General features: G+C 33.1%; 1 protein-coding gene and 1 long non-coding RNA gene across 3 annotated transcripts; both read right to left on the bottom strand.

Annotated features, from left to right (window-relative positions):
* Positions 1-2,788: 2,788 nt before the first annotated feature.
* On the bottom strand, positions 2,789-4,168 carry LOC133175253 (uncharacterized). Its single transcript, XM_061310355.1, has 3 exons — positions 4,021-4,168; positions 3,220-3,503; positions 2,789-3,049 (listed from the first exon to the last, which is right to left on the bottom strand). Exons 1-3 carry the CDS (start codon positions 4,166-4,168, stop codon positions 2,789-2,791), a joined length of 693 nt encoding a protein of 230 aa, XP_061166339.1.
* A 3,481-nt stretch (positions 4,169-7,649) lies between these two features.
* LOC133175225 (uncharacterized) lies at positions 7,650-9,757 on the bottom strand. Of its 2 annotated transcripts, XR_009719253.1 has the most exons (5): positions 9,695-9,757; positions 9,494-9,596; positions 9,266-9,314; positions 7,824-7,898; positions 7,650-7,686 (listed from the first exon to the last, which is right to left on the bottom strand). It is a non-coding gene; the product is annotated as an uncharacterized LOC133175225 (long non-coding RNA). The 2 variants fall into 2 exon arrangements; XR_009719252.1 differs by lacking the exons at positions 9,494-9,596; positions 9,695-9,757 and having other exon boundaries at positions 9,266-9,379.
* Between the last annotated feature and the right edge of the window lie 4,046 nt (positions 9,758-13,803).

Here is a 13,803-nt window from a genome sequence, read left to right as displayed (position 1 = left end):
TTTCAATTAATTTTAAAATAACGATAAACTCCAATTTAAAAAATACATTAATTGAGCTGAAGGTACATGTAATACAACAAACAGAATGCATAATCATTAGATCTAGACAATTTGCAGACATACGTCATGTACAGTAATCAGTTATTTCAAAATATTTTTTAGTTTGCTTGATACACTATGTCCAGTACATGTAGAACAAATACCTATTCTGTTTTCAATTTTGATATTTTTCCCCGACTGAAAATAGAGCAAGCTGATCATGCAGCATGGACCAAGTGTATCAAAGTGCTAGGCTTTGAAAAAAGTTAAGAAAATGAATAGTGGTTGATCTAAAACAAACATCTGTGAACACTGACCCCTGGAAATTCCAGAGGCGGGATCAGGTGCCAAGGAGGAGTAAGCATCCCTGTTGACTGGGCACACTGCTTTGAGCCCTATGTATTGATCAGGAAGACAGAACATTGTGAACCAGACATGAATTATGAACTTTTTTCTGACAGTGACCTTGAACTTGCACAAATGACCTTGAGTCAAGGTCATGACACACCTTCAGGTCATAAACAATCTTTGTGTAAAATGGGAACTCGCCAAGTTTATCTTTAAGAAAGACATAGACTGGACCTGAATTATTACTTTTTTCTTTCAGTGACCTTGAACTTGCCCAAATGACCTTGGGTCAAGGTCATGACAAACCCTCAGGTCAGGAACAATCTCTGTGTGAAGTTGTAGATTCTAATGTTCCCCGTAAGAAAGTTATGGACCAGACGCATTTGCACAGACAGATGGACAGAGTTAGACAGACAGATGGACAAGGTGATTCCTATATACCCTCCAAACTTTGTTTGCGGGGGAGGGGGGAGAGGGGGTATAAAAAAAAAACAACTCATGCAGATTTATATGTTATTGTTTATTTGACAACACACAGTGGAGATATAAGGTAATATAGGTGTAAGATTCGATACGTATATAGTTCAAAGTCATTGTACTTATAGTACGCTTTCCAATGGCTCAGCAATCCAGAAAGAACTCACTCAGTTCTTGATTCACAGAATTATGAAGTATATATCAGATTTGATTAGTATAAGCTTTCATTGTCATTTCACCTTAATATTCTCAAAGATGGATGCAATAAAACAAGTACTCAAATTTATATGTTTGTTTATTTCATCTCACATCGTGCTGATTTACTCAATATGTTATTGTTTAGATGATTCACATTGTGAAGCATTAAATAAAGTTCTACTGTCATTTCTTTGCATTACTCTTTAAGTGAGCGTCTCGGAGAAAACCATGCAAAACAGTCCACAAGCAGGGTTTATGTATTGATATCAAGTTTTGTGTGCAATATAGTATTGATATACCATTAAATTTGCCACAAATATTTTCGTCATTGTTGCCTTAGTTCATGACTTAGAGGCATGTTACTAAAAATAGAACATGTAGTCAAACTAGGAGCTTGAAATCATTGAATCTAGACATATTTGAGGAAGTCTCAACAAATTATGACATTTCATGCATTGAAATTAATTGATAGGCATAAAAGTATGTTGCCTAGAGTATCAGTCAGGATAGTAAAATTTATTCAGTACTTATCCAGTTTAAGTACAAAAAGGTCACAAATCTTCCAAAATTCACATTTCCAAAAAATTCATATATTTATGAACTTTCAAAGTATTTTTAAAGATTCTGTAAACACTGCGATTTGTTTTATTGTAATTACACCTGTAAGTACAGACCATAATTAGGAAGATATAAAAAATCTATCTTTGGACTCTTTCAAATAGGGCAGATATGAGGTCACGAACAGTGCTATGTTTTGACGTATTGCAAATCATAATAAACATTGTAAAAATAGCTCATATCTAGTATATCATAATTTAACTGGAAATGTTTCAGCATGTCACTTTATAATATTTCAAAACAAACAGGACAACTGTAACACAATTCTACATAAAAGGAACTTAAATACATTTTAATGCAGAACATATATGTTGTCATGGGTAACAATATCATCTTGGTATGTTTTCTTTAAAAACATCAAATGGCTGTTATTTATTAAACTTATTTTTACAGGAAAAAGTATTATTGTGTGGTATTAATAAATATTCTATATAAAAAGGCAAAGTGTTTAAAAATATTAAAAAATTTATTTTTGCCATTTAAATATAAAGAACATGTTGCCATGGAAATACCATATTCTTGGAGTTTTATCATTTTCTTTGAAAAGGATGAAAATTTCTTTAATCAATTTATTACTCCTCTATCAGAAAATCATGAAAACAAGTCCAATATTTACAAACATTTAAAATAAAACATTGGTGTACAGATACAGAAAAAAAATATGTAAATGTTGCCATGGAAACATCATACATTTTACATTTTTTTTTCAATTTTTCTGAAATCCCCTCCCCCCTCCCCATGATAATCTTCAAATCTTTACTTTTGCTATTACATATATAATCTGACTAAAAAGGACTATTATTTGTGTTATGAAATAGACACAAAAGAACATGTTATACTAACATAGCATGTAAGCTACCATAAAAATGTTTACCATGGTTACCAAACAAAGCAAAATATCAAGTGTTTAAATTAGAAATACATATATGCTAATATATTCATATGCTAAGTGCATTTCATGAAATGCTGGAATTGTAACTTGTATCTTTAGAAATATCTTTAACAATTAGAATAAAATTGCAGAAAATAAACTTTTCACACCTACATGTTTATCAAATAGGTTGCCATGGATACACAAAATTACGTATTTACAACATTTAACACATTTTCAGATTTTAATGCCATAATCAATCGCCGTTTCCTCTGCTTTTCTGTAAAGGTGGTTTCCCAGAGTGAGATGTTTCTCGAGATTGGCAGACCTTACATACTGTTTCTGACAAGAGGGATCTGGACATGAATACAATTCATCGTACAGTTGTCTCTGATCCAGGTCCTGCTCACTGACAGCTTCATTTCTGTTGTTAAAGTTTCTTTTTCTCATACGAACTTGTCCAGTATCAACTGCATGGGACGGAAATTCTTCTAAAACCTATACCAGAAAAATCCATAATGCATTAGTAATATTTAACTAAAATAATAGAAATTCTACTGTATATTGTAGAATTTAAAAAAAAAAACAACTATTTAAAAAAAATTTGTTTATCCATACAAAAAAGTGATTGTATATTTATTATATAGATTTGTAATCATAACAAATACCTGGAAACCCTTCATTTCTCTAACATCAAGATGTTGATATTTCAAGGGATTTGTCTCGATGAGCCTTCCACAACCAACCTGGTATGCCTTTCTCATAATTACTGAATCCACATTAAATATGAAGTTGTTCAGAAGGCTATTCTGGAGGATTGGGGATTTTATTTTTGGTTCCTCTGCATTGTCAATGGAGACAACACAAGCTTTAGTTCCTTTCAATCCATGATTGCTTTCTAAAGCTCTTTTCAAGTCTCTATGGCGAGTCCAACAAATTTGTTCACACCAATCTGATAGTAAAATAATGTGATCTTCTAAACAAATACTTCTTTTTTGATATAAAAATTAAATTTGTCAGGGATGGCACAAGTTGCATGTGCAATAATGCACTAAACTAGAATGGACTATTGCATAAGAGATATTACATGCAGCACTTTAGTTTCAGAATTTCACGAGTTTTACAACAAATGTACAAGTGCTTTTCACCTAACAAAGAATTTTGTCTTATATGTAATAAAATTATTAAGCATGTTGCAAAGTCCTTGCTCATACTCAATTTTTTCCTCAAAATGTCAATATTTTGAATCTGAAAATTGCTAGCTAATGTATACTTAACAAATAGTATAATTAGTAATTACTCCATGTATACATATGCTCTTTAAACTTAACTTGAATTTATTATCTAAATTTATTCTACTGGAATAAATATTTCTTTCATACACATAATTCAATGCAACTTTTTTTTTTATAATCATTTTATTGAAAATATGATAACTACTAACTAGGTTCATAATAATTATAACCAACCTGAAACTATTGGTAATATTTGTCTTGTATTTAACCAGAGTTCTTTACAAATTGTTGGACTGGCTCCTCTGTCTGCTTTCATGTTTCCCTGATGACCATTAGGAACAGGTTCTCTTGGGTCTTTTCCATCGTGCCCCCAACTCTTCATGGTGCTTTATACATATTCTCGTTGAAAGAACGGTTTTATCAACCGTGAAATACCCACTTCGATATAATATTAATATATACTCAGGACATACGTGAGCATCATAAACATGCTTGTCTATTATTTCCGCACTTTGTAGAGAATATAGATGACTCAAGATATCTATGTCACATTCATAAACATAAAAAGTGTTTGCAAAATTACAATCAGATTCTCCATTATGAAAGTCACACACAGTAGGGCATTTGGTCGACAGTGCTTGTAAATGAACATCCATTTCCATTTATAAATGTATCAAATTAATCAGAAAAATCTTGGAAGTCATTTTGATTAAAAAGATCAGACCACATAGATCAAAAAAGTTGCATCAAGTCCATTCTGATAAACCATGTTTTGACCTCCATTTGACTTCTCTTCTCTTTTCTACCTCCTCTGCCTGGAGATTGCATTTAAGGGGAGGTAAATCTTATAAATAATTTTCCATAGAAACAAAACTTATCTACATGATTTAGACATGGAAGATATTGATCTAACAAGTATTTATGACCAGAAAATATATTTTTAAAATTAATTCAAAATTTAAAAAGCATTTTAAGGTCTCGATGTCTAAAATATGAATAAATTCAAGAATGACTTAGAATATGTCATTTCATATATGTATATATCAATTTTTATCAATTGTGCAGTAAACTTTGAGAGTCCAAAGATGGATTTTCTTTCAGTTTCCATTTAGGTCTTCTACTTCTATAATCATGTGAAATAGACAAGATGCAAGCGTTTACAGGTATATTTATACCTTACTCAAAGTTAGCATTTTCTTTAATATCTGGCAGTGGTATCGATATGCCAGTTTTCTAAATTCTGCCTGATCTTTATAAAAGCAGTACTATTAATTCAACTTTGTTTTACTGAAAATATAAGACATAGCTAACTTATATCTGAGTAAAAAGTTTGTATGAATTGTTCTCTTATTTTTGTATTTTGGTACTCAAAATGTATCATTTTTGGTATCTTTTTTACAATTTTCAAAGGATATTTGGACCAATACTTAGAGTAGGTCAAAGCTAAAAATAGAACAACATTGAGGGGCAATTGAATTCAAAATTTGGACTTTCATGGGAGGTTCTTCCAGTTTTATACCAGTTTTAAAATATCTGAGATGTAAGCTTGTGGACCACTTTTGCCATTTTGCATGGTTTTCTCTGAGACGCTCACTTAATAAGATGACTGCAATAAAAAGTACACAGATTTACATTCTTTTTGTGTATGTCAAATTGTGAAGATTTACACGTTATTGTTTACTGGATATCATACTGAAAAGAATATTTGAAATCAACTATACATATCTCAGAAAAACTAAAAGAAGCAAACATCATTTATTGCAAGTACATCTATAAAAGAAAATTGGTATTAAAACAAATAGACAACAAAACAGACATTGAAGGTAACATTATAATTGTGTTTGATCCTTAACACAAGGTCAAAGATCCTTTATACAAGTTCACAAATCCTTAACTCAAGGTCACAGTTCCTTCACACAAGATCCCAGTTCCTTCACACAAAAGGTCCCAGATGCTTCACACAAGGTCACAGATCCTTTATACAAGTTCACAAATCCTTAATTTAAGGTCACAGATCCTTTACACAAGATCCCAGATCCTTCACACAAAAGGTCCTAGTTCCTTCATATAAAACATCCCTGAGATCTTTCACACAAAAGGTCCCTGATCCTTTACATAAAAGTTCCCAGATCCTTCACACAAAAGGTCACAGATCCTTCACACAAAAGGTCACATATCCTTTACACAAAAGGTCACAGATCATTCACACATCCTTCACACAAGTTATACATATCCTCCAGCAATAAATGTCTCAATGTCTCTCCACATAAAATTCTTTTGATCCATAACATACTAGTAAACTGATTTTGATGTGTTGCAAAGCTTCCTACTGAGACAGCTCAGATGATTTATTTCGATGTGTTCTATAAAAAAGTGAAAAATTGTCAGTTTACTACCAGTATTGATTAGGATCTGAAATAACTAGGAAATAAGGTAAGCTATACCGAGTTCAAACGAAATAAAAACAAACATTTAGATTTTAACATTGAAATAAGAAACCCATAGGCCTTCACAGTCACCAGTTTCTGAGCCACAATATGTGTTCTTTTTTATCTACTTTTAACCTGTATATTTCTAATCGGTATCATTTTTTGGCTCCAAACGGCTATGATTTAGACAAAGTCAAATTTACATAACATAAGGAAATTTCTGTAATGATCTGACAATTTGGTCATATATGTATGGAGAAGATTTTAACAGAATTCCTTTATAAGACAATATTATACAGACTTACACACCCTCCGGTCCCTCTCTTTCTGATTTGATTATGAAGTACACAATACTGACTGCATTTGAATTTGACAATGTCTAAAGAGAAAAGTTTTTTCCCTTCATATTCTTGGGAAAATAATAGACCCCATTTCTGTTGTGGTAGCCATGATGTCAATAAACTCAATTCTTTACCAAATGAATAAATTACAAATAATGGACAATTTGTAGCATTGTAGTTCTTGAAAAGAAGAGTTTAAAAGATAACATACCCAGTATATTTCCTACGTATCACTCTAATAATTTTAAACTATAACACTTAAGTAAGGCAAAGTACCAAACTAATAACCTAGTAGTGTGCATCCATAGATGTAAAATTTATGCAGTTTTGCTCCAATAGGGCTCACAGTTACTTGGGAATGGGCTTACCTAAAACCTTTAAACTAGTCACTCATCCAGAAAATGTAAGTCATATTCAGCATCTGAAGCAAGTTTGAGAGTGTTCATCCTGTGATGCATTATCCATGCAAGTTTGGTTCAGATAGCCCTTAAAGTTTACTTTAACCTGGTCACTCATCTGGAAAATTTCAGTCAGATACAGCATCCGAAGCAAGCCGGTAGTGTGCATCTTTAGGTGTATCATCCATGCAAGTTTGGTCAATATAGGGCTTTAAGTTACTTGGAAATGAGATCTGCTCTAAAAACTTTAACGTGGTCACTCATCTGGAAAATGTAGGTCAGATCCAGCATCCGAAGCAAGTCCAGTAGTGTGCATCTTTAGATGTAACATCCATGCAAGTTTCGTTAATACAGGGCTTATAGTTACTTGCAAATGAGACCTTCTTCAAAAACTTTAACCTGCTCTAAGAACTTTAACCTGTTCCAAAAACATTAACCTGGTCATTCCTCAGCTGAAATTGCAGCATTTGAAACCTTGACTGGTACAATGAAACATACTAGAAGCATCCTCCATGCATCTCTGATTAATAAAGGGCACAGATGTACTTGAAAATAAAACTTCACCAAAAACTTTAACCTTTGATGCTGATGCTGAGGGTATTACATAAGCTAAAATGAGGTAAAGGCATCATGAAGCAAAGACATGGGGGTGAGAGTGGGGTGGCAGAGTGCAGGGTTGAGAAATTGTCTTTTACCTTTCTTTTACTTGCTGATGATGGTCTCATCTTCACTCTGGAATTGAAGCCAGTCTTAATGTATGTCAATAATCCAAAGAATATGTTAATATTAATTTTATTTTATTAATATTAATAATATATAAAGAATAATTAATTTTAGATGATTGCAGATTTTGAGGAATTCCTTCTTACTGTTACTTCACAAACTGGACAAGTTGAACCTCTCTCTTGATTCACTTCCTTGAAGGTGATGGTCTCCCATTCAACCTGAAATCATTTAATTTCTATAAAATAATTGATTCTGATTGGATAAAAAATTCTTTTGATTACTGCATCAATAGAATTAGGAGTTCACTTGCACTTAGCAGCCGGAACTACTTTGGCTGGCTTTTCATGTATATTTCCCACTTCTAGATTACTTTATGAAAGAAAAATAAAATGCATTTACTCTCTTTTCCTGAATTTCAAAACTTATCCGTTACGTTCCTGAGTTATTTTCTACTTTCGTTTCTTTTCGAATTACCCCCCTTTGCTAAACAATTCAGATCGTCTGCATGACAACAATGCAGTTGCGGAAAAGAAGGAAAGAAATCATCATATGTATGTTTAATGTTTATCTTTGTGATAACTGGTATGAATAATACAACTGTGAAAAAATGTTTTTATGCTACCAAAGCGGGGAAATGCCACTGAGCAAGCACGGAATTCTTTCAATGTTCACAGTCGACAACAGACTCTTCAAGATTTTACAGCATGTTGTGTTATGCATGGACAGGTTGTGATACGTATTTATTTGTTCGGTTTGAGATGAAGAGATGCGCAAATGAAATCCAAAATTTCTGTGACCTAGAAAGAGTTGTTAGGGTTCTCTTTGAGTAGTTTCCCTTTGCATTTACGAACCTAAAGATATATCAGCTTACCGGGGAAAATATACCCACTGGGATATAGCAAAAATTAATAACACAACAGGTAAGTTTTTTGTGTTAAACTGTTATTGTTAGACAGTGCTGGTATATGACACAACAATATTTGAGAACGTTGTTTCTTCGTTATGTATTACTATGCATCTGAAAATTTAGGTAGCCTAACTAAGGTAGGCCTGTATGTTGGACAGTCATTCGTTCTCAGGTAAAATTCATCATTGAAAGATAAATATTAAATGATAAGATATAAATCTTATAATTTTTTATTTGCTCGATGTTTCAAAGAAACTTGAAAGAAAAATTCCATCAATGCGTGTAGATCTATACATTCAGCAATTTTGAATTTCAGAAACGTTGTTGTGTTGTATACCTATGCACAGTCTTTGATGTGTAAATTAAATATTAAAGTGAAAGAAAGTTTCATTTTATTATTTTTAAATCATAATTAAATGATAAGAAATGAAAGCAATATTTTTTTCTTTGACTGAAGTATCAAAGAAAAATTTGGACGGAAAACGTTTTCATCAATGCACTACGCGCATTGATGACATTTTCCGTCCAAATTTTTCTTTGATACTTCGGTCAAAGAAAAAAATATTACATTCATTTCTTAAATACAGGAATTCCTTATCCTGCTTTTATAAAATAGAAAGAAATTTTTAAAATTTGCAATCTTTCTTAAAAATAAGTCATAAAAAATATGAATCTTACCATTAATATTACTTCAATGGTTGGCTGTAGTCCATCCCTGCTCTCTGTACTCCTGTTAACAAAAAAATGGAGTCATACTAGTCATACCCCACAGGGGGGTCAAAGCTTGCCTTAGCCATACTCCTGTTGATACAGAAAATCAGAGATAAAGGAGTACTCTAGCTGCTTTGGTCAAAATATAATAGAAATCAGGGATTCATATGTGCCAAAAAGCAGTACATTACTTACCACTTTGGCCAATGTTGACTGCTGGACATAGCTGGGTAAAGACTCCTCTTCATCTGCTAGTCTACCTTGGTCCTCTTCTTCATGTGTCCTGCTGCTCTGTGTCCTTTCAATTAGAAGTCAACAAGTCAAATTCTGATCCAAACAACTTCAATTTACAAGAAGTTCAAGGAAATTATGCAGAAAGGAATACCCAATTCTTACTGCATCTTCCAATAATGGCTGCAGGTGAATGGGAGGTGAAATCTTCTTCAGCACGGGATCCCAATCTGCCTAACTCTCCTCCATCTAATAAAGGAAATCAAAAGTCAAAGACATTCAAGTAAGACAGAGTATTAAAAATTCACAGAGTGCAAAGAGCAAATAAAGATTGTATCTTACAGTCACTTCAGGAATTGGTCACAGTCCAATCCTCCATTCTAATCAAAGGTTGAGAGAGAGCAAGATGTGAACATTGTGTTCTACTATCAGGTATTGGATTGGCCACAGCCTATCTCAGAACTCTTCCTAGCAGATCATGGTTTGCTTTTTCTTAACCTTGTACCTGAAACCAAAGAATCTTTAGAGTTCATAGGAAAATTAAGACTTCCTGGACACAGTGAGAGTCCCAAAAATGGTCAGGGTGCAAGATTTATGTGTACAGATTGTATATCTTACTGTACTCCAAGAGGTGACTTGATTAGATCTCTTCATTTTGGACTCTACTTCTACTATTTCATGTTTCCCTTCAAATCAACGTTAACCTAACCCTCCATCTGTTGACAAAAAAAGTCAAGCATTCAATAATTATTAAGGCTTCTTCAGCGCAGACAGTAATATGATTCAACAGAGTGCAAGATACAGTACCAACCAGACCCAACCTGACACCTAAGCAGTCCCAGAAAGCAGTCCCCGGGACTGCTTTGGGACCGCTCTGGGACTGCTGTGGGACTGCTATGGGACCGCTGTGGGACTGCTCTGGGACTTCTCTAGAAAGCAGACCCAGCAGTCCCTGGGACTGCTTTCTGGGACTGCTTTGTTCACTCATGCATGAAAAAGGTTCTGAGTGACATGATAGCTCCGCCCCTTGTGTATTCTGAATTTGCAGGCTCCCTGTTGTTGTTTTGTTTACTTTCAGCAGAGAGGTGTTTAAGATAAAGAATAAAAAAAAAACAAGGATTTTTTACAAAATTATAATAAGTAGAGATAGATATACATGTAATTACTAAATGTCTTCAGGGGCTGTAAATTTACACAATTGTAGTCTAGAATTAATTTTAAAAAATGAAAGTAGTTAAAAGGGAAGTCAGGAGATGACTTTTATCCTTTAAATTAAACTTTAATACAGGTGTTTGAAAAAAGTATATCTAGGCCTATTTAATTAATTAATGCTAATTAAAACTTTAATACAGGTGTTTGAAAAAAAAAATATCGAGGCCTATTTAATTAATTAATGCTGTCATGTTACGGAATGTACTCAAAGTTTGCATTAGCACTATTTAAAAACAAACAAACAAACAAAAAACAAACAAACTTGTCATTACAATAAGACATTCAGAGGGACGTACTGTACTGGATTTTTTTTTAATTGAAAAAGCTAAAACCATATGCATGCTAAAAAAGAGCATTCCATGCTATTTTTTACCGCCCTCAACCTAATAATTTATTAAATGACCATGAAATAAAATTATTCTACCATTCTTCAGTCATTTAAAAAATTATATTTGTGAACAATTATTGGGGGATTTATTTATGAATTTGTTTTTGATTTATAAACAAGTAATTAAAAGAGTAAATTTATTAACATTTTAAAATATTGGGAATTGTGACTTATTTTTTATTTGTTTTGTTTGTGTTTTCCTGGCCGATTAATAAAAAGCAATACAAATGTATAAAATGGTGTCAACACCTGAAGTTTCAATCGCCTTCGGGCATGAATGCATGTTATTTGGGTATCAGTGTTACACATCACTGAACATGCTGGTCAACAATGACACTAATTTCAATCTATGTACTGCAAAAAATCTTCGTTTCAATAAATGTGTATAAATTAATTTTGGGATTAATTAATTTTGAACATAATCTGAGGGTTCCATTCGCGTGATTTACAGATGTACACTCAAACGTTTATATAATAAAAGTATTATTGTTTTCTGTTACATAGATAATTTAATGATAATTAAATTGGCAAGTCAATGAAAATAATCATGACTGAAATATAATACACAAAGAATGTTTCAAAAGCTCCAGTACTTAAGAAAACTGCATTCAGAGTATAGTATGGAAATCGGCCTTGCTGTATAATTATAAGGCCTATTTAAAGCTAGTTTTGATAGAAAATAAATAACTCAAGCTTAATTATCTATTAAAAATAAAAAAATAAATAAATATGGAAACCAATATCAATCACAGTAATTTAGAAATTGATTTATTTTGGTGAAAAATTAATATACCACAAAACTGTGTTTAAATATTCATGTTATTTATAGGTGTGAACGTCTTCTTTGTTCAATATTTATTATTTGTTTCTATACGCGTAGTGTGATTTTCTTAACAGTTAAAAAATGACTGTCGCATGAGAATTGATACTGCTCAGAAAGAAATGGATCATCAATTTCAACTGCCTTTTATAGTTACATTGTTTATTGGTAATCTCATTTCTGAGTAAGCTCCGCCCATTAAATTAATTAACTCCGCCCACTGGGACTGCTGGGACTGCTTTCTGGGACCGCTGGGACTGCTCTGGGACCGCTGTGGGACTGCTATGGGACTGCTTTAGCAGTCCCAGAGCAGTCCCAGAAAGCAGTCCCCGGGACTGCTCTGGGACTGCTTTGTGTCAGGTTGGGTCTGGTTGGTACTGTAAGCTCACTTTGTCATACTGTCACAACTTATATTGGTGAAATTGATCCCTTAACTTTCAAAGGCAAGTGATGGTCATGCTCTTCTTCTGGGCATTGAGACCAACCTGACCCTGTACCTGTTAAAAAAGAATGTGAAGAGGTCTAAGAAAGAGTAGAACTTCTTTGAGAGAGAAAGAGCAATAAAATTTGATGAAGTGCAAGACATACATGAACAGAATGTACACCTTACCGTCAAGTCTTGGATTCACCACAGTTGATGCCTGAACTCTTTGCACAATTTCTGGTGGGTGACAATCTGCACTTCATCAGGATCCAAACCAGTCTAACCCTGATCTGTTCTAAAAGAATGTCAAGAGGTCAAAGAAGTGCTCAGACTATAAAGTGAGAAAAAATGGTGGAAGTAAGACATTCATATTGCATCTACCATCACTCCTCAGTTTGGTTGCACTGGATTCCAGAACAATAAGCACTCTCGCACTCAGAACAGTTTTTTTTAGGCCAGGGAATGGACGACTGACTTTTCAGGGTTCATTCTGGACTTAAATGTTGATGGACATATGGCCCATCATCATTGTTAAAATCCATGGGCCAGATACTGAGGGTATGGGAGGGGGGGGGGGGGCAAAGCCCTCCCAGAATCATAAGTCATATTTTGCTACTTTATGACCAATTTCAATTGCTCAGTATCTTAGGGTTGTTACTGCTTTTTCTGCAAAGTCAATTTCAGTTTTTCAAGATTAAGTGTAAAATGAAAGTCTTAATTTTTCCCTTTCAAGGACATTCTACACAGAAATAAAAATGTCACTGAAGAAAAAAAAATTTAAATACAGATGACAACAATTTGATGAACAGAATAGCATTTACTCAATTTTTAACTCTTTTGCAGAGTTGGTGAAAGAGCAAAAAAATCAACTGGTAAGCATGTTTTACAAATTTTGTCAATTAATTTCAAAATCTGTAGGACATTCTTAAAATCTTCAGAACATGTCAATAAAGATTTTGAAGAAAATCAAACGATTAATATACACACTTTATGTGTAAAAACATTTTGTTATTACATCATGTCATTTTATCCAACTCAGTTATTAGTTCATAAATTATTAAAAATCTTAATTTTAAGTAGGTCAGAAAAAAATAAACAAGAGGCCCATGGGCCACATCGCTCACCTGAGCACTTTGGCTAGGAAAAAGCAGTTCAGTATTGAAAAGTTTAAATATAAAATATAAAAGTGGTTTCTGATTGGGGGTTATGATTTGAACGAACTTGAATCTACACCACCTGTTTTTGAATTAATATGACTAATAATGGCTTTGCTGTTCTTAAGACAGAATTTTTATTGATATATCCTTTATATTCCTTTGTATAACTATGATCCCCTGTTATGGCCCCTCTGTACTCCTGGGGGTCATCATTTGAACAAATTTAAATCTACATTACCTGAGGATGCTTTAATTTTATTATGATCAATCATG

The sequence above is a fragment of the Saccostrea echinata genome, unplaced genomic scaffold (assembly GCF_033153115.1).
Source record: "Saccostrea echinata isolate AGI-Se365-2 ecotype Australia unplaced genomic scaffold, CSIRO_AGI_Sech_v1 ptg000062l, whole genome shotgun sequence".
Lineage (NCBI taxonomy): Eukaryota > Metazoa > Mollusca > Bivalvia > Ostreida > Ostreidae > Saccostrea > Saccostrea echinata.
The sequence above is the reverse complement of the archived record's forward strand: the minus strand, read 5'-3'. Positions and strand labels throughout refer to the sequence as shown.